The sequence below is a fragment of the Harpia harpyja genome, chromosome 4, assembly GCF_026419915.1.
Source record: "Harpia harpyja isolate bHarHar1 chromosome 4, bHarHar1 primary haplotype, whole genome shotgun sequence".
NCBI classification, from domain to species: Eukaryota; Metazoa; Chordata; class Aves; order Accipitriformes; family Accipitridae; genus Harpia; species Harpia harpyja.
Window position 1 is genome coordinate 43,929,779 of NC_068943.1, and position 21,288 is coordinate 43,951,066.

At 46.2% G+C, this 21,288-nt stretch overlaps 1 protein-coding gene across 3 annotated transcripts in view; it reads right to left on the reverse strand.

Moving 5' to 3' along the window:
* GRIK4 (glutamate ionotropic receptor kainate type subunit 4) overlaps nucleotides 1-21,288 on the reverse strand; it is a 223,750-nt gene that overhangs the window by 70,611 nt on the left and 131,851 nt on the right. For all 3 annotated transcript variants that reach the window (XM_052786486.1, XM_052786484.1, XM_052786485.1), the window contains exons 3-5: nucleotides 11,128-11,292; nucleotides 3,871-3,968; nucleotides 234-399 (exon numbers count right to left, since the gene is read on the reverse strand). In XM_052786486.1, the coding sequence (XP_052642446.1) occupies nucleotides 234-399; nucleotides 3,871-3,968; nucleotides 11,128-11,292 (429 nt within the window). The remainder of the gene's footprint in view (nucleotides 1-233; nucleotides 400-3,870; nucleotides 3,969-11,127; nucleotides 11,293-21,288) is intronic.

The following is a 21,288-nucleotide window of genomic DNA, read 5'->3' on the forward strand; positions in this document are numbered from 1 at the left end:
CCCGCAGGTCTCCACTGTTTCGGGCTGCTCCGACCGAGTGCCTGCCTGCTGCCCACAGAAGAGACCCTGTCACCACAAGCAGGAGAGGTGAACACCCTGGGATGCAACAGCGAGCCAGCTCTCACACGCTGCCTGTGGGACCTTCTCCAAGAGGCACCAAACATGCAGAAGGAGACAGAACAGAAGGCACTGGGAGCAGAGGGCCAGCTGAACCCAGCCTGGCAATGACTTACATTCAGCTTTGGCACAGATGAGGCAGGCAGTGGTGCAGTTAAAGAAGTTCAGGATTCCTGCCACAGCCACGCTGATATCGGTGTTGCTGGGATGGAGGTTGAGGGTGGTGAACCGTTGGAGCTGCAGCTTCAGGAACTCCTCTGGTGCCACTTTGAAGTGAGGAACCTAAGTGGGGAGGAGGGGCAAGAAAACATAATTAAAGAGGAAAAAGAAATAAAAACAAGTAAATCTACCATAAAGGACCTTTGGTGTGAAATGCACAGCAGGCAGAAAGTGAAATATCCCAATAAAACTGCAGAAGCATCACTGGAGTGAAGAGAGGAGGGTGGGATTTGTGCAATAGCAGAGGAAAATAATTATCACAGCAACAAGAAGCCACGGGAAGGAGTGGATCAGGAAAAGTCTTGCTGAGCCACTCAGAGAAAGGCAACAGGGGCTGTCATTACAGCACAGGAAACCATTCCAGATGAGTTCAACTTAATTAGCTTGGGCACTAATTGTAGCTGGGCCCACACTTCATTTTGGGCTTGCTGCCTGGGTAAATACGGAGGATGCTTTGCAGACAGGCAGGGAGTTACACAGCCCATGCTGGAGACCCCGACTTTGCTGTGTGCTAGACAGATGAAGTGTTGCAAATGCACCTCTGCCTGCAGTACTGATGTGTCGTCAGGTAATTAGGAGAGATGAAGGGATGAACAAGATGACCCTGTGCTGGCAAGGCTCGGGAGAGAGAGGAACAGATGCAGCAGCCAGAAGCTTTGGGCTTTTTTGATCAGCAGAGAGGTAACAGGTGGCCGTACGGTGGGCAAGATCCAATGGGACTGTAACCACGGTCCTAATAATGCTGCACTTGTCATTAATACAGTGGAGCAGGAGGTGGGAGTGGGACGCCGTTTCCCAGGGAATTCGGGGAAGGAGGAGCAGGGAAGCCGCACGGGGAGACAGCCCAAGGGCTCGCTCTGAGGCAGCTCTGCTGCACACCTCACAGTTTCATGTAGAGGGAATGGGTGGGCAGACAGATCAAGCTCAGACACCGGGGGTTCAGCCAAATAAGGAGTAGGAATATTGCTTTCCTTTTGCCGAGTGAATTATTTGGAAGAGATAGAAGACAGAGAAAGGGAAACATCTGCTTTGGCTTCATTAAAGGAGTGTCAAGTCCTCTTTTCCTCCATTATTAGTCCTTCCGGAAGCTACCATCCCACGCCTCCCATCTCCCTCCTCTTGGGAAAAGCCATTAGTAGCTTGTGATGGCTGCTTTATCGACAGCATAAGGTGTTTGGTTAGCAATAGGAAAGTTAAAGTGTAATAAGCTGCTATCTGCCTTGATTTCACTCTGCAGCCCTCATCCTGGGCCCTGTTAACAGGGAGAGAAGCTGACTGTAAGCAAAAGGCAAATTCCTTTAACCAGAGCAGACAGGGCAGCACCAGTACAAGCATGCTCATCACTCTTGGGAGCCTGATGGAGTCTGAGACTTGCAGCAACAACTGCTACTAGAGAAGAGAGAGACGCAGACAGAGGTGAAGGCAGCCACCACCACGGCAGCTCCTGCAAGTGCCCAGAGCTGATCACAGCCCTGGTTCAGATCTCACCTTCAGTCCTGGAGCCCTGCTCCCCTTTCCAAGAGCTATGCCCCAGTGCAATACCCCTTTCTGGAGGGGAGGGAGGGAAATCTTTGGGCCAAGGGCACTGGAGGGGTAACACAGGAGACACAGATTCATCCCCCTGTTTTATCACAGGCTCCTGGTGAACATCAAGCCAGTCACTTCGCCATCTGGTGCCTCGGTGGTAAAATGGGGACACCCTTTCCTTTACCTGATGGATGGCTGCAAGTACAACAGCTCTGGCTGGGCTGCTGTATTACCTTCGACACAGCAGCACCAACTGATGCTAGTGTGATATAAATCAGAGGGAGTTACTGCAGGTTTACACCACTAGGAGGGCAGCCGAGATCAAGCTTGAGAATCAGATACCTTAGAAGTGCACTAGCACTCACCTTTCATTTCCCCAAAAAAATGAAGAGACTTAGATCAGAGACTCAGACAATATGAATTTCAGGGGAAGAATACTTGCAATCTGTTACTGCAGAGTTGCCTTTGCCTGGGATGGAGCACGTCTGGGACATTTAGCTGGAGAAAGCACTACAAAATACTCTCAAGAGACCCATCCTGCTGCAGCCCAAAGCACTAGGTCTAAAAGATCTCTTCCATCTCTTCAACACTTCTGATTCTCAGGGAACAAAGAGCAGCAGTCATTTGTGAATGCAAGTTATTTACAGTGCTCAGTTCCAGACACTCCCTCCTTGGAGGCTGGGCTCCAGAGAGAGACTGCTAAATGGCTGAGAGATGTTATCTGGCTTTAAAGGGATGAACTATGAGAAGAGAACTCAATTTCTTTTCCCGCGAGCAGAGCCAGATCAGTGTAAAATTGTTCATGGCTTATAAAATATTAAATCAGGCACATAGCCTGGACACAGTTAAAAAGGGTTTGCATTGATGGAACAGCAGCAAACAGAAAGGGGTGCAGCTTTCCTAGCATGTGCACAAAGTCACGTCACACCCAGGAACTTTGGCTGGGATGTGCGTCCGCCAGGGCAAGCTTTGGGTTTTGCACCCCTCAGTCAGTAAGGATGTGGTTCTCATCGGCGTTGCGTGTGAGGGAAGATGAACTAAAAGGTCACACAGACAAAAACAAGGACAGGGGAGGCAGAAAAGAGAGAGAAAATGGAAAAGGAAGAAGCTGCAAGAATATGTGCATTAGGAGAAGGGGTGATAAACCAAGCTGTCAACTCTGATCATTAGAAGCCACAGCAGATCATGGGAAGGACGATATAGCAGATGACTACAGTAAGTCACCTTTGCCAAGGATGTCCTGGAGTACCATAAGCAGGTACCTCACTGCCCCTGTCTAATGGAAGTAACATCCCTGCTCTGCCTTGCCGCTGGGACACGAGGACAGCATACACTGGGGATGATGAGGCATGTGGATATCAGCTGGAGAAGGTTTGGGGAGCACGGGTGGAAAGGAGAGGTGTGCATACACAGAAATGACGACTGAGAAACAGAGCACCAGACTTGAACACGAAGTGCAAGAGGCAGACCCAGGCAAGGGAGAAGGCAGCGTAAGGCAGAGCTGGAAGCTGCAGCAAGCTGTGTGGCTGTGGCTGGGACTTGGCATAGACACGAGAGTCTCAAATGAAACCCTTCATGGCTGCAGAAAGCCCTTCTGCATGGGATCTGTACAGAAGGCATTGCTGCTCAGTATAGTGGTAAATTAAAAACCTAATCCGTACTTACTAAATCACCAGCAAAACACTGTGTTCCCAGGGAGTCCGGGCACCAGGCAGCAGCCAGTGGGAAGCACTGCTGCGATCAGAGCCCACTGAGAGCATCTTCAGTTTGAAGGACAACATGCAGAAGGCGGGGCTGGAGAACGGGTCAGGATTTCTGCCGTGCCCCTTACCCACAGTGGGTGACTCCGCTCTTGCCCCAGGCCTGCTATGAACCACTGGGAGGAAGGAGCCCGGGCTTCTGCTTTACCCTCCCAGCCCTGGGCAGCCACTGGGCGTGAGGGCACTGGAGCCAAGTCAGTCAGCGCAAGAGCACAGACTTATTCCAACACAGAACTTTTCCACTTACCTCTTTCTCCCCACAGATATTGCTGATAATAGAGCTTGAGGCTGGGCTTGAAGAAGGTCCCAGGACGCCTACCACTCCTTTTGGGAGAATCTGGCACACTGTGGGCACCAGAGAAAGGAAACATGCATTAGACTTCATCCTCAGTTTCCAGCAGGCAATCACACTTACAGTACCTATTGCACCTTACTAAGGACACAGTATCATCTTCTTCACACAACATACTCCCTGCCATTTATGTCCCCCAAAATCCCTCCATTCCCTCTGAAGCGCTGTCAGCCTGCTTGTGACACCCTCCTCTCTGTCTTTGCCCAGCCTTTCTAAATCCCACCTGAACCCTTCCCAGATCCCCGGTATCCCCATCCCCGACTCAGAACTGGGGTCTCTCTCTCATAACATCCCTTTTCGGCCCCATCTGCTATTCTCCAAGATAAAACATTAACTAAAGTTTATGGAAGATACTAAATACAGCAGTGACCTAGCTTCAAAGCATCATCTAGTAGCAAACTTGTATGAATTTCTTCCATCACCCTCTGCAGAGCTCAGTGGTAATAATAAGGATCGTATCACTGTTTTTCATTTGTTTTGTTTTGGGGGTTTTTTTCTGGCAGTAGTTAATCTTCTGGCTCCACGCCACCAAGGTTAGCAGAACAATAAAAAGACCCTGACAAAATGAAGAAGTTAAACCTCTTCCCTCAAGCTTCCCGGGTTAAACTGCAACCTTTTGTCCTTTTAATTCACAGCACAAATTTAGCCGAATGGCACTCTGAGGACTACCCCAGCTGGTGCCACCTCCCCGCTGCCATCCCAAACAACCATGTCGCTCAGAAACGCTCCTCCAGAGCAGCTTGCGCAGGCAAAGCCTCGCGAACAGAAGGCAAGAGCCCCTCGTGCCTGAATCCCTGGACTCCAAAAGGCTTGTCTGAACATGTGCTGGCCACGGCTTATTCTGAAATACCAAACCTGCCTCAGCATCACCACGCACTCGGCTCCTTTCTCCCCGGACAGACAAAGCCACATTTGCTCAACTGGCATCAAGTGACTGCTTTCTGAAGACAGAGGATACCACAGGGGAGAAAGGAGACACCGCAAGGACTTATCAGTTCTGGCAAGAGCAAGCTCACAACATTTTCATATGTAAAAACTAAACCACCATATCACAAAGCAGAGATTTTAAAGATAGTGCCTCTACAGTATCAAATGGCTGGTCTGTTTCAGAGCACCATCCTCACTGCAGGTCCCTGGCCTACATGTCAGACAAGCTTTTGTGATGGTTGTAAAAAGTTATCTAGATTCAGCGGCTGGAAACAGGAGCTAGAAAAATTCAAACCAGAACATATTTTTTGTAGTGAAGGGAATTCATCATCAAAACCATCGTACTACAGATCAGAGCAGTTTTTCTATCAACTTCAAGTCTTTAAATCAAGGCTGGATGTAAAACAAGAGCCTATACTGCGCTTGGGGTTTTTTTTAGAACAGTGAGCTATGGGGCCGAGTGTAGCGTTCAGCAAATGAACATCTACAGTCCATTTTCTGCAGAAGATCAGATCATCAAGGTGGTCATCTCTAGCCTTAGACTTCATAAGTCTCCATAGCCTCATGAGTGGAATATGAGGACAAAAGCTGAGGACTTAGGTAGTCACTTTGGGGAATTGGTTTTACTTCTCTCCAAGTGCTACTTGAAGGAAAAACTCCATATTCTACTAGCTCCCTACACATACTGATTGCTCTGACTTCTTACAGAAAGTGACGATGATATACAAACATCTTCTCTTGGGCTTTCCTTCCTTCCATGCTCTCTCACCCTCTACCACCTTGATCTGCTACAGAACAATTGATATTTTTCTGCGGCATCTTCAAAGGAATCCAGTACTTGCTTTTCCTCTGTGCTTAAAAATTTAGAGGCACTTACATGTCTTCAGAAGATCCTTTTAAATAAGAGCACCAGCAATTTGAAAACCCCCCATGCTATCTCAGCGGCACTCGTCAGTCCCTCTCAGCTGCAGCAGACCCTTTGGGTGCTCTGCAATTCAGCACCTAGGAAGAAAGAGCTGCTCCAAGTCCTCTTTATCCACAGGTCATTAGGGCAAAAACCCTGAGGGGGAATTTTGTTGTGCACACAGGGAAAAGTTTGGTGAACACTTTTCTTCATATCTCTGGTATGGAGAACAAAAAGTGGGTTAAGTAGTCATAGCAACAGAGTTGCAACAATTATCAGATGAAAAAGACCTGGCTTATCACTCCAAGGGTGAAACATCCAGTAAAATTAAAGGAAAATGAATGGAAACAAAGCCGAGGTGCCTGAGGCAAAGGTTTTGACCACATTTGGAAAGCTGCTTCTCTTGTAATCCAAACACATTTCCTATTGCAGAACATTACCCGATGCTGTTAGTCTCTACAGAGAGAAAAAAGGCTCAACCCTGCTACCACCGTGGGCACTGTGGATTCAGACAAGCACTAGCAGGGACGTAGAAATGTCAGCTCTGTACCAAAAATTCAGCCCCGATAACTGCACAGACTATAACCACAGATACTGGCGTAGCCCCTGCCACTCAAGTCTCTTCATACTTCAACACACGGGCGCCATGTAAGCTATATACTGTGCAGCACACATTTTTGATTGGTGCAAACCCAGTTACCTCTGCCCAAGATCATGGCCAATTTTTATGTTTTTTAGAATTCAGTACCTCAAGAAATACGGGACATTGAAGTGACAACATGTTAAAAACCTCTTTATCAGGAGGTGGGACCTGGGTACTACTGATCATCCTTGACTTGATGGCCTGAGATGTCCCAGACCTCCTATTCCAGCCATTTTTATGGACTGCCTGCACTCAGCTGTTCTAAGTTAACATCCTTGAGGACAGTAGGACAGAAAAACAAGAAACAGGCTTAGCAAACAGATTTCTTAACAACACTCTTAAAACACATATGTCCTTGAAAAGGAAACATCCTAGGGTACACCCTGCTCTGCTGGGACCTGCACTGGTTTAGGCAGGACAGGATCCTTCCTGCCATCACTTGGGGGCAGCTTCTTGGAGGTGCGAACTGATGATTGCTGCCCTTCTACTTCTACGTGGACCTCCCTGCCTTCGCTGCTTGTGCAGCTCAGGTGTCCCATTGTGGTACCTCCATCTGCACAGTTATGGGCTTTGCCCAGAAGCTGGAGTGGGGTCAGAGTCTCTTGTCTCCCTCCCAGCACAGGTTAGGTTACAGTCCAGAGCTAGGAGGTGGCCCTCACACAACCTCAGGCGTGTGTTCACTGTGCAATGCAAAACAGTGACCCTCCTTTCATACTAGCAGGTCTGTCCTACCACTTAAGCAAGAAAGGGCTGTGTTCAATAGTATATTTGGGAATTAAGTACAGGTCTAGACCCTCAGGAAACAGCAAGATATGTTTTAAAGGAAGATGGAAATATGTGCTTATTTTGGAACATAAAAAAGCACAACAAATGAGTAGCTCTTGCATTATATATGTATGTACATCCACTTAGTCATGGTCAGACAGTGCCTCTCACCTCCTGGGATCTCAGGGCACTTGGCAAGCATCTCCATCAACTCTCCCTGTTCAGAGCATGGCTGAAAGCACTCCGGTGAGAGCATCCACTCTTGGTGCAGAACACAGCATCTCTTTCAGTGCATACAGATACCTGATACAAGGGTTTCCAACAGCATGCAAAGAAGATTCCTGCCTCTAATTGAAAATAAATGAGCAAGGAAGGTATGCAATTACCTCAACATTTCCATGATTGCAAAACATGTCAGAGGATCTTGAATGACAGGGACTGGTCAGAATGGGATTCTCATACAGAAAACACCAAGTACTTAAACAGATGGCGTTATAGAGTGCATCCTGCACCATGGCTACAAGACTGCTCCCTGCAGCATCCTTTATGCTTCCTAACAGGAACACACAACCAGAACAGGCTTAAACATGAAATCCAACAGGATCACAAAAATGGTGGGACAGTTAATAGCACATTTGAGTCAACATCACTGAATGGATGTATCAAGCACTTTGAAATCTTGGTGTGAATAAATAAAAATTAAAAATCCTTCAGTAGCTCGCTCACTCTGACTGCCCTGAGATGTTTGGATTAACAACAAAAAGATGCTTAAAAGACTGACAAGATGACAGGGGACAGGGTGACAAGTACAAAATCTGTCCCTCCCTGGACATCAAAAGGAATAAGGTGTTTTAGAAAAAGACATGATTAAACAAGTCATTTTGGGTCTCCATAAAAGGAGTTGAAACATCAATCACAAAGAGACAACAGGCTTTACTTACAACAGCAAAAAAAGCTCTATCCATAACCTTTCACTCATGCAAACTCATTTCAAAACACAGGACTTTACAGATGTTGCATACGGGAACAGCCAGTGTTTGTCTTCATTCATGTATAAAGCTGAAACTGCAAACCATGCATGAATGTGATTAAGACTGACTCATATTTTACCTGCTATAGCAATTGTGATTTTGTGGCCCCCTAACAGTAAGATGCCTGAGTCAGTCAGGAGGAAAAAACAAAGACAGACAGCTCAACTCTAAAATAAAAAACTAACTCTCAAAAAGTCTTTCTTTTCTTGAAGCACTAACTGTACACAGAATATCACTGATGGGGTGTAATCACAGCATTCCTAGATCAGTCGGCTAAGCATGCTAGCTGTGATATTTAAGGGTGATTCAAAGGGCGTGAAATTTGAGAACAGTATTAAACAGATGTATAACAGCTTTGCAGTCATAGGTTAAAACATCTAAACTGCTTTTATTAATATTACGTGTGATAACAAATATCAGTGCTGTATTAAAGCTGAGAAGTCAGGCATCTGAAAGCCATGAAAGCCTTGAAATTTAAGTTAAAGGATCTGATTCTCCTCTGCCACCAGTATAAATCGAGAATAACTGCAGTGACATTAATAGCAGAGCCATGCAGAATCCAGATTTTTCCTTTTGTAAGAAATGCTTCAAGACATTTTTCACTCTTTAAAAAAGGCAAATAACATATTGCAAAATTATGTGAATACTCACTTCACCAAAATCAAATCAGTTTGCTCCGATTTCTTTTTACATTCTATAAGTCAAAGTAAAGAAAACAAAGAAAAACACCCCGAGGTGAAAATCTGAAATGGAAGATTGCGTCTTCCTCACTTATCCCATTTCCATATTCTCCCCAAACACCACATTTGCTGAAATCAACAATTTCTTGCATAATACTTCATTCTCAGCAAATTAGTATTCTTCTGCTTGAAAAACATTCCAACAGAATAATTTCTGAGCAGTGTTACAGGGGTGCAAGCAAGGAAGAAATCCCGCTCACCATCTTTACTGCAGCTCTGGGGTCACTTGACAATCGAGCCTGTTTCCCAAGCAAAGTTAAATAACAGAAACACTGCTACATGCAGAAGATTTACGAGAATGGAAAAAGAATGGAACTAAAAATGCTACTGGTTCTTTCAAAGACACAGAAGGCTCAGGCAAGTAAGCAATTTTTTTCATTTCCTAGGAGGCTCACTGGGAGATTTGGGATACTTTCGGGGCAAACTGGGAATGCAGTTGGAAACCCAGGCAGTCCCCGTCCCTTCTGCATGGCCTGGCCAGTGAGACTGGATTTGCCCTATTGCTGTGCCAAACGAGGGTAAAGCAGGATGTGCACAATCCTGAACAGATGGGAAAGACCAAGAAAAAGTTAAAAGAGATGAGACATCTGAAAAGGTGGAGAACTGCTATTTCAAATAGTCCCTGTGACGCTGCATGTGATGATCTTAATCTAGACTGCCTCATGGGTGACAGGCTCTATAAACAGACATACAGGTACTTGCTGAAATGCACTTTATTAACTGAACGCTTCTATAAATAATGCAAACGCTAATTCAGGAAATGAAGGAGCAATCTGCTGATCTCACAGGCCTATTGAGCCCGTTCTGCCAGTTATCCGGAGACCTGCTCCTGAGCAGCGCGGGGTGTGTGGCTCCACAGGGCCTCCCAGGCACAGGGATGCTCAGTCTGTGCAGAACAAACACCAAAGCTGTGGGAAAAAACAGCCTGCTCTAGACCACAACACACTACCACACCTTTTGGGGATACCCTGCAGATTACACAGGCTTGGAACAGAGAACCATTGGGAAATGAGTCTAACATCCCTATTATTTAAAATGATTTCTCCAGTTTTTTCAAGCCAACTTGTAATAAAAAATTATAGTCCTCCCTTGAACTCTAAAGGTCGTCTTAAAAATTATTCTAAAGCCAAGCTCCCCTATTCCAAAGGATTTTCCCTCTTACAGGAAGAAGTTATTATAGATCTTTTTGGTTTCTTTCACTAAGGCTCCTGAGAGGTCTGTGGGACAGTGACCATCGATATCTTTTTTATTCATCAGTGTGGAGTTGACAAGTTGGGCATCTAGAATAACAATTATAGTAGAGACCTGTTTGCATTAAAGGACTTTAAAGCAACGCGGGAAGTATACCGCTCCTTCAAAATTAGCTCTTTTTAATCCACATGATTTTAAACATCACTTGAAAACTTCACTTTGTGTAAACAAATCCACTGCCAATCTAAAGCACTGGAAGAGCTATCATGTTTGCTGACACACAGCGTTCCATGGAGTTTTAAAAATAACTTAATTGCACTGAACTTGCCCAGAGCCTCTAATTTGCACACCATTAAGTACTTTACAAAGGAATATCACCTCCTGTATCATTACCTCTGTTTATTGACACACAGATTAAAGAAAATAATTTGTCCCAAGCTGCTGAGCTGAATGGTGGCAAAGCTTACTGGGGACCCAGATCCTCTTAGTCCATGCCAGGGCCCACCTCACAATACCACGCTAAACACTCAAACAAAAACTGGTCTCAGCGCTCGCCCTCTGAGCCTAGACATCCCCTTATGTGCCATTGTGCCCCTGCAGTGGATGCACCCAGGCAGGGCCTGCCCTTCCAAATGCATGGCTGGCACTGAACGCAGCGCGAGTGCTGCTAAAGGTCCCACTCACCTCCCGAGGGGGTGCTGCACCCGCACCCAGACCGTACCGAACCCCTGCACCAAACCCGACTGCGCTCAGGCAGAGACCCACTTTCATGCTAGCACATGTTGATCTTTCAAGTGCTGATAGAGGAGCAGAGAGGTGCTTTTTACCCTGGGTACCCGCCTTGACTATCACACAATTATCCTCTGCAACAAGTGCGACACGCCAGACACCTCCTGCGAGCCGGCAGAGAGAAGAACTGGGGAAGGACCAGCTACGTGGAAGGTTACTTACTGGTTTCTGCCGTCTCGTACTCGCTGTCTCGCAGCAGCTCAAAAATGTCCACCTCCACTTTGGCTTTCCCCGCCCGCTCGGGCGCACGGTTGATGCGGTTCTTGGCCAGGGTGATGGAGAGCCTCTCCCCTCTGCTGCACTCCATGGGGTCATCCAGAACGGCAGCTGCGGGAGCAAAGGCGTTGGCAGCGGTTAGGCTTGGCAGGGACCCGTCTCGGGTCCGCGCACCTCCCCGTCTCCCCCATTCCCAGCACTCCTTTGGGATCTCCGCTGCCACGGAAGCGGCTGCCGTGTTGGCACTACTGCTCCTGCCGCCGCTATTGTTAGCGCGTCCTCCCTCCCACGCACGGCCTTTCCCGCCGCTTCGCCCACCTCCCGGGTCTTGCCAGACATGTGGGCAGCGAAATCTCTGCAGCAGCGGCTGCGTTACCTGCTGGCGCGCTGTAGCACGACACGGCCACCTACGCTGCTGGGGTCCTGGCGGTGCCCAGCACCCACTGCAGCACAGGCGTCTGCCCGCTCGCCCTGGGCGCTCCTAGAGAGGGGCGTCCAGCTGTGCAGCCCCAAGCAGCCAGGATCCCGGCACTGCCTCACATCCCAACAAAGGAAGAACGTCCCCAGATAGCCTCAGTTCGCTCGTTTGAGAAAGCATTGGTATGGTGCTGATAGCTGGAATATTTCAGGAAGCATGTGGGCAGCCGTGGGTGGGAAGGGACAAATATTTTTCAAACAGAAAGCACTTGACTCTTGAACTCAGCTCCTGGGCCTGCCCACTCAAATCTGTGTTAGGCAGAGGGAGATAGTGTGGGGTATTATTTTTATTTTTTTGATGGAAGGCAAAAAGAAATTGGAGTCCAGCATTAATCACAGCGTTTCATTATGAGCTGGCACAACTTCTGCACCTCAGTGGGGTTATCCTTGCTAATAGGAGGTCTCCTCCCAGAAAGCAGCTATTCAGTTGTACCTGGGGAAGAGCAGCATTGGTTTTTATTGTGTATATTAGAAAGGCACCAATGCTTATCTTCCCTTCCCAAAAATCGCTCCAAAGGGAGCAATGCCATTCAGAACTGCTCGGGTGTAGACAGAGTCGCAGCTCAGCACCAAATCAGGCCCCGCACCGCGTAGGTTCGCAAAGCAGGGATTAGTGGGGCTCTGCTGGTTTTTGTGTCAGGGAAATGGGGAACTACAGCAGCTAGGTGCCTTGTTGAAACTTTGAAACATGTCATTGTGTGGCTGCAGATTTGGGGTTTGGGGTTTGTTTTTTTTTAGATAGGGAAAACCAGAGTGAAACACGTAAATCAGCTGGCAGCTGAAGTAAAGCACGTCAGCTATAAATGGGAGGTATCCTGCCCCCCTAAGAGCAAACACTGGAAGCAGAGTGCAAGGATACATATATTTTGAAGACATAGCTAACTGGGACCATTGTTAGAGAAGCGTGGTGATGTTGTGCTGTAGGTGGGACTAAGAACATGTTCCTCAGAGGGCTAGTTTGTGCCTTGAAGGTCCTCATTGCTCCCCCCGTTCATGGGCACTGATCACCCTTCATTGCCACCAACATATGGAGCCTCCGACACAGCCCAGCCCAATGAAGAAACCTGTCTTCGGTTCAGGCTTCTTTTGCTTTGGCTTTCCTGCCCCCAAGTCTTGCTTTGAACCAACACCAAAACTCAAAGCATAGCCCAATTTCAACAACAAACTTGCATCGCATTTCGGGGCTCATTTCTCAGCCTTGCTATGCTCATCCCAGCAGGATCTCTACTCTCATGACAAAATTGCAGAGCACCTCTTCTTTCCAGTCCCGCCCTAACCCCAGCTGTGGAAGGTAACTAGAGACCAAATCCACTGGTGAAACAAAGGTAGCCCACACTAGCCTGATTTACTTTGTATCCCGATGATACCCACTCAAGAACTCCTTCTCTTCCTACTTTTTGCCAGTTTTATAGGAGCTAAACTGAACTAAGTACTGATAAAGAAACACACAGCAATACTTCCTGTACGATATGCACAGATGTCTTGGCGAACATTCCCAGTCCTTCAGGCGACACCATCTCCTCTGCTCCGCTAACACGCAAGCACCATCATTATCTGCAAAGCTAGGGTACTTAATCTTAATCTCATTATGCAAGAAAAAAGGTTGTGCTTTCCTCTAAGGCCAGGAGCATGGATCACAGGTTTTTTAAGACATCGGTATGGCTGGTGACTGCTCTTAATTACAGAGAAGCTGGGAGAATAAAGTGCCCCGACAAGCAGCTTGCTCAACGCCCCACTTCTCTAGGAAAGAAGAAGGAGACAGAGAAGGAAGTCCTCATACACAAAACTGTCTGATGTGTGTAAACTTTTCACTATGGCCCTGTTTCCAGGAAATGGTAAAGCAACGTACTGAATCTGATAAACGTCACAAAATGCTGCTTACGGTCCAGGTGCTGACATAGCACAATTAAAGATCGGGGTGGGGGGAGTGTATGTCAGCATTCTTAGATTCATTATTTTGTAATTTAAAGCTTCAAAATCACTAAATTGGACATTTTCAAGTATATTCTTCAATCATCAGTTTTCAAAAAAAAATTCACTTCCACTAATGTATAGTAAATACATTTTAAAAATAAAAGAGTCAAAACCAAAGCATTTCAAATAATTTCCTCAGGCCACCTAGGCACAAACGTTTGCACAAAGGTTTTTTGTCTCTATTCAGGATGGGACTTTCCATTCTTATTTTTGGAAATCTTGAAAACTTCCCTACAGCTGAGGAAAAAAAACCCCAACCCACCAACAAACCCTCTTCCCTATTCAGCTCTGAATGAATTTGAACTTTGCAGCAGCTATGGGAGCAAATACATGAGAAAGGGGAAAGTGCTCACAGCAGGTGGCAGGTTTTGGAAAAGAAAGGAACACAGCTGGACAGTCTGAATCCCAGGATGGAGGTGGTGGTGGTCGCACTCCTACAGCCCAGCCACTAATCAAACTACATTACTGCTTCCTATCCCCCTGTGGGGCTTGTGATAGAAAACCAGCAAAATTTGTTCACTTGCATTTTGGAAGACTAGTTAATTTTACCCAATATTAAACCAGCCCCCAGAACAGACTAGGTAATGAGACTGAACTAATCTTTATTTATTAAAGCGAGCAGATGAAAAAGGTCATTTAATGTTTAAAAAAGGTTGGTTTTAAAACTTCATGTCTTGGGACACAGTGCCAAAGCTCATCTAATAGTGGCATCATTAAGCATGAACGAAAATCTTTATAGAAATTCCCTTTCATCTATTCCTGTCTATTAAATATGGGAAGATGCATCAAGTAAATCTTTAATCCTGAAACTTACAGTAAAGTCTTTGAACTTTGTTGGCCTCAAAAATCACTTCTATCTTCCCCATCATAATAAATGTCTCCAATCTAGACTGCCTTCTCTAAGAATTATGAGAAAAGTATTTCAGAGGGAGTCAGGAGCACCTTGGTCTGTGATGCCCGATTCAGGGCTGCTTAGGATTTCACAGGGACTGAGAGTCAAACAACTTCAAGTGAAGTCAGCAAGGACTGGCAGAGGCTGAGCTTTTCTCAGGAAGAGCTGGCTGGAAACATATTTTCCCACAGGATGTTCCAATCCTGATAGGTAAACATATAGTAATAATTCTTTTTTTATTCAATATGCCCAGGTTTTCCTTACACTTAACACAAAACCCACAAACCCAAGAGGCTACAAACCAGAAGAGTTTATCGCTTTGGATATGCATTGAAAATAGCTGGGTTAAAGTTGCTCAAGATGCAAGCAACAAGTGACTGTGAATTTCCGTCAGACGCAGATTCAAATGCAACCCTCAAAGTTAATGAGTTAACAGCAAGAACCAGGAAAAAGGTATTACTGGTAGCCAAAGAAATGCAAGATGACGTGACGGTGCCCTCTGAGAAAAACAGATTTCATTAAGTTTCCTACAGGTCATCCTCACCTCAGTGATGTCCCAGCCCTCAGAGGCGGGCAGACACGATGGGGGACAGGGAGGCAGTAGTTGGTGCTCTCCGACGAGACACCTGTGTACGCATGCACGTGTGTGCACGTGTGTTAGTACACATCCACTCTAAGCCCTGCCCTGCCGAGATACAGCACATAGGCCATCTGCGAGTGCCTTGGCCAGACAGGAGCAGGACAAGGAGCTCCCCAGAGACGTGGATTCCTTAAGCTCCATCCGCCCTGGCCCCACCACACGCACACACGAGGCTGTCCCCACGCAGAGGGACAGCCAGCGGCGGTGGCATCTGGCTGCAGCATCTTCGCTCCACTCGAGCAGAGCACAGCCACAGCAGTACAAAAGGCAGATGCTCAAACTCTTCTGCCTTTTCTCCTCTTGCCCAAGAGGAACTTCTCTAGAAGGAGGAAGAATGTTCATTTCTCACTCCGAACAATTCAGTCCTACTCCTTTTCACCAAAGCAGTGAATGGGGGGGCAGGCAGTGCTGTCAGCTTGGGTGCTTTCAGCGGTGGAGACAGCTGTCTTCCTGGAGCTGGGCTGAGACAGAACAACTCATCCTATTAAGAGCACCAGCCAGTTTACAGACAACACTGAAATTTAATCCTTTCCACCCTCAGCTGGGTTTCAACCAGTGCTAAAAAAGCAGAAAGCCTCCGTTCTCCCATTCCCCCAAGCCATGTGGCTCCCCAGAGTGCTACCCGCCACCAGCCAGATTCACAGCATATGCACTCTGACAAGCCTAATGCGATTGCAAGTTTTACTACATATCACTACTTAATTCATGATCCAACCAAGATCTAATGAAGTAGCATTTTTATAACAATAACAGGGAACAGATGTTACAGGGAGGTTTATATACCACTACAACAAACAGCATTCAGCTGACCTTTCCCCATTAACTTTATTTAGTATTGCTACATTTTCTCAGGTGCTTTTCATACTACTGAGATGTAAAGCCATACTCAGAAACACAATTGCCATCTCAAGTCGCCTCTTGAAGATGCAGATTTAGCTAGGCACTGGCTTAGTGAACATGATATTTCACTGTTCATAACCTGTCCCTCCAAGTTAAAAAGATATAAAGCTGTGTGCGCTATTTCTCAGGTGTCTTCTCTGACAGGTTAACATCACACCTACAACCTCTTCTGATTTATACTGTAAACACACTCCTCAAATCCTCTATGTTCCCATTATGAATAGGCTCCCAAATTAACAATTGTAACCTCAGTTCAACCAGGTTTAGACACCTAGAAGGTCCAACACCTACCACTGGAGCTGATCAGTCCTTAGTCTCAAAACCAGGAACCCTTCAGATCAAAGGCATACCAGAAAAATGTACCGTTCTTCAAACACCAATGTCCTGCTTGGAAACACCATCCTTAGGAGATGACATGGAAGAATCACCCCGGACCTCCACACCTCCCCTTGCTGCTGCTCCCCAACCACCTGTGCTATCCTTATCAGCAGAGACCCACCTGCAGCTGCCACTGTCTTCATTAACCCCACACTGGCTCCAAAACCATGAGGCTACAGATTCATTTGAGGGTCAGCTGATTAGAAATGGTTGCAGGATTGCCTTATTTTGCACATATTTTCCCTCTGCTGAATATGGTGTCAATCCTTCAGGCTGTCAATACAGTAAAGGATTAGAAATTTGCAGACTTCCTCATTACAGGGCTGTCAAGTATAGCTCCAGGGGAGAAACAGGTGGGATTGTGTTTCCATTATAATCTCTGAAGTGCTGCTTAAAAATAAAATAAAAAGTCGTCAATATGCTATTACTCTGAGAGGAAAGAGGATCTCATCAAGGAAAAAGAAAATCTAAAAACATAAACTTTCCTTCACAAAGAGACTTGATAATGTTTGTCTGATCAGTGTAGCAGAGGGCTATTTATTGCTCTTGGCCAACATTTGAAATCTGCATTTAAATGGAGCTTCCCTCTCATTTCTGCTATCCAGAGAGAGTGAATTCAGGGGAGAGAGAGAGAGGGAAATATGATAAAAACAGCAGAGGGCTTTAGTTTCTACGGCTTGAAACACAACCTCTCTTTTCTCTTCTTTAATTGATTTGTGTAAATAAAATCAGAATAACATTCTCTGAGACCGTGAGTTTCCAGGAAGGCAGAGAATGCCATCACACTTCTCCGCTGTCCTCCCTGAGCCTGCGAAGGTGACAACCTGTCAATCACACTGGACCTGTCACAGCACTGGGATGCAAAGCCTCAGTGGGGTCAGTTCATCTTTGTGCCCCCACAAACATTGTCCCTCTGGTTCAGGCAGGTAAAAGCACTGCCAGACTCCTCTTCCCTCCTCCGCACACACCTACGTGAAACAGAGATGGCTGTTTGTATCCAAAAAGGGATGGGAGGGGGGAACACACTTCAGCTGCCATTCTGAAAGCAGGCATCTGCAAGACAGGTCTCATCTCACCTCTCACTCCTTTACTTCACGTGCGGGGAGGAAAACACACTAATGAGACAAGGTCCTGCTCTTCCAGTAAAGATCACCTGCTTTTCCGAATACAAATCTCGCTATAAGGCAGCCAACAAACACCCTTAGCATGAAGACAGAAGCAAAAGAGCACAAAGGCATGAGAACGGGGTCTGAAATGGAAATGCCCTGTCCAGAGCTGGCTAATGCAATCTGAAGCCATCCTCTCGTACAAAAGCAGGGCAGCAAACTGAGGTCCTTTAAAGCCAACAAGGAAACTCCTACGGGTTTCCACAGCCACAGAATTGAGGCATGCTGCAGCTATGGATAAAGTCCTGATCTGTGAACTCAAATAGTGTGTTTGCAACCAGGTAAATCCTACTTAATCCCCTGAAAAGCCTGTCAAGAAACTTCCCAAAAACGAAGAGAGAAAAGCAGGGGGAAGGAAGAATGATGGATTTAACCTTCCTGAGGTGTAAGGTCAGGGCTGCAGCAGGGAATAAATGATTATGGCTCCGAAAGAAAGAGATGGGCAGGGCCTCCAGCAGGACAGGCTGGAAAAATGAACAAGAAGGGCTCTCCATCTCACATGGGCAGGGTTTCGTGGACAGAAAGGGAAGGAGGTGAAGGCCTAATACTAAAATTGAATGACAGAAAGGCATGGTGGGACACCTTTCACTCAAGGCATCCCAGGAGCCACGGACACTGTCCAGGGATGTTGCTACCAAAGGCACACGGAAGCAAATGGGCACCAGCAGCAAAGAGCCTCCTGGGGGTGTCAGAAATCTTCCAGCAAGAAAACAGGCAATTCCAGCCACCAAGAGCCTGTTTCTGCACGTGTGTACATGGTGTGGTGGGATGCCTTTTTGTTTCCCTGAAGCTTTGCTCACAGCAGGAGGTATTCATAACAGTGCTCTCTAGTACAGATTTTCTGCATCTCTGAAAAGCCTATCTGTCAAACTGGACTGCACTTTGCCACAAAATTTAAGCTACTGGATAAACACCCATATCCACACAAGGTCAGTCTAAGTGCCTAAATCTTATTTTCTTAGGAAACCAGCCTAAAAACACTGTCTGAAGTTGGGAACATAATTTTCCTGCCTGTCTTTTGTTTCAATATCAAGTTGAGTTTCAAAAGGAAGTTTTCTGCCCATTATCATGGTCTCAGGTGACTGGCGGCAGCTGTGTTTTTTAGGAGGAGAGCACTGGGAAGCCCTGGTGGGGCCAGTAAACTTGGCAAGACCAGGAAACAAGCAAGAACTTAATTAAGTCAGTGGAGAGTATAAATACAAGAGAAATAACCACACAAACCCCAAGTGCCACTTCCAGGCAAACAAAAAGAATGAGGAAGGAAGAAACAATGTGTAAAATTCCTAGTTAAAAAAGAAAAGAAAGCAAAAAACAAATGGGGAAAGTCTGCTAAGATTTATAGTTATAATCATAGATTTGAGAGATGGCAATGAACAATGCAGCAGTGGGACTCCGCATTTGAGAGCAGGCAGCAGCCACTGGTGTGGGAAAGAGCCTGCCACAGCATGGGGTGGTAGGAAAGAAACAGCTGCAGAACCTCAGATGACGCAGGATGCTTTCCTGGTCACACACCCACAGTAAGCATCTTCTGTACCTACAAGACAGATGACCACAAAAGACCAGAGCTCCATCTCCAGAGGTGGCTGTATTTCAGTGGCAGCCAAGGCTATTCCGGCATACACAACTCTCTGCAATACTTTGGGATTTACAGATTGACAATGATGTAAGGAGAGCAACATTTCCGAAACTGACACTTTGCCTCTTGCAGAGGCAAGCATTTCTTGAACCTCCAGCATGCTTCAGGATTAAAGGAATTTGGGGCCCCTCTAAAGCCAGTGAATTTCCATTTATGTAAGTGGGGCCTTTAGTGACCATTTTCATCTTAACCCTTCCTGGGATCTTAGCATTTGCAGTGCATTTGTTCTTCTTTCAGCATCTCCCTATTTCAAGGATGCTAGGGTTTTGGCACCACTTGCTGATTCTTCCCAGGTTGGCAAACACCAGTGCATTGCAGAGGATGCACAGCTTAGACCAAATGATGGAATACATAAGTGCCAGGCCCCAGTTCCAGGCTTCCCCCAGACAGCTGATTAATTGCATACACAGAGATATCAAATAGCCTTGGATGTATCCCCAATGTCAAGGTGAAAAGGGGAAGAAAAATTGCTGTAGCAATGGGATCTAGGGTTTTGCTTTCACTAATACGGAGAGCTTACAGATATTTTGCACCAGTTCTATTCTTGTCACAAATCGGTAGCCATTGCTACTATTACAAATCTCTAAAAGATGGATCCAAGGACAAGGACCTACCATGCTGGATGTAGATACCAGATATGACAATTCCTTTAAATATATGACACAAATGATAGGTGGAATGACTTTCATTCTCTTATGACGGATGAAGAACAGAGGCACAGAGAGATAAAGTGACTCCTCAAGGTTTTGCAAAACCACATGGCAAATAAACAGCGTTTATTTATGTTAATATGCCAAGAGACTTCAGAACCCTTTGTTTAGCACCTTAGCCTTTTTACTTACTGCCACTGAAACTTGACACTTCTGCTTCAATGTACAGGCATCCAAGTGCATCACAAAAGCCAAGTGAGCACTATCAACAGAGCTTTGGGGAGATGGGAACCTCCAAAAGCAGCAGCATATTAAAGTAAACGTGTATGAAGAAAAGTGAAGACCAGGGTCAATGCTCCAAGGCTGAGCACAGCCTGGATAGAAGATTCAAACTACGTTTGGAGCCTTTATAGTCAGTGGAGAGGCTCAGGACCTACAGAGGGCAATTCAGAGCACCCAAATCTGGTAATAATTTGTCCCTAACAGGCTGGGCTTTAGAGTGTCTGCTCTCTATGCATCTGCTCCATGGAAAACCTCACTGCCTACCTATCACGACCTCCCTATCGCCACAGTGCCCAGATGTTGGTGCACAGAAGTGCAAGGAGTGCAAGAGAGTGTGGCCTAAGAGTAGGAGGTTATCACAGAGAAGCTGAGAAGAAGATAAACAAGGGTGGGAAGAGGTGACATTGGAAACCTCACCCCTATCACAGAAGATCCAGATGTATTATACTACATGAAAGAGTTTGATCCAATTATAAAACAATGACACCCGAGCCCTTCACTGATGTGCCTCAGGATTGTTTTCATCTCTTTGCTTTTCTGTTAGAACAAACAACTTTTCCTGCTGAGTCACACTGAAATGAAATGCTAAAGAGCTGTCACACCAGATGTGGAAGCCCTTCAGATCCAATATCCATCAGTCTACGCAGCCTCTATTTATTTATTTTTTGCCATTCAGTCTTCAGCAATTTAATAGGCTACTTTAATGCCTTCTTGCCTTTCCTCTTTAGTGTGCTCTCCTCACTGCATTTTTTTTTCCCCCAATGACTTCTTCCCCTGGCTTCTGGATGGGAAAACAAACCAGGAATTTTCTTTTCCCTGGATTCTGACATGGTTTTCTCTCCCTTTCCACCTGTTTTATCTTTCTTTGCTTGTGTACAGAGTGGCTCCTGTTCAACCCCAAATCAGCACCTGTGCCCACCTGCCTTGCACTGAATCCACACTGCAGCTGAACGCGTGACCACAGAATGTCAGTGCCCAAGCCAAATGGGCACTTCTGAGACTTAGAGCTGAACCAGCTCAGCCACACCACCGAGATTTCCAGAGGCCCATCTTCTGCCTTGAGCACTGAGCCTTCTGGCACCTCCCACAAACTCTACCGTCTCTAACACAAC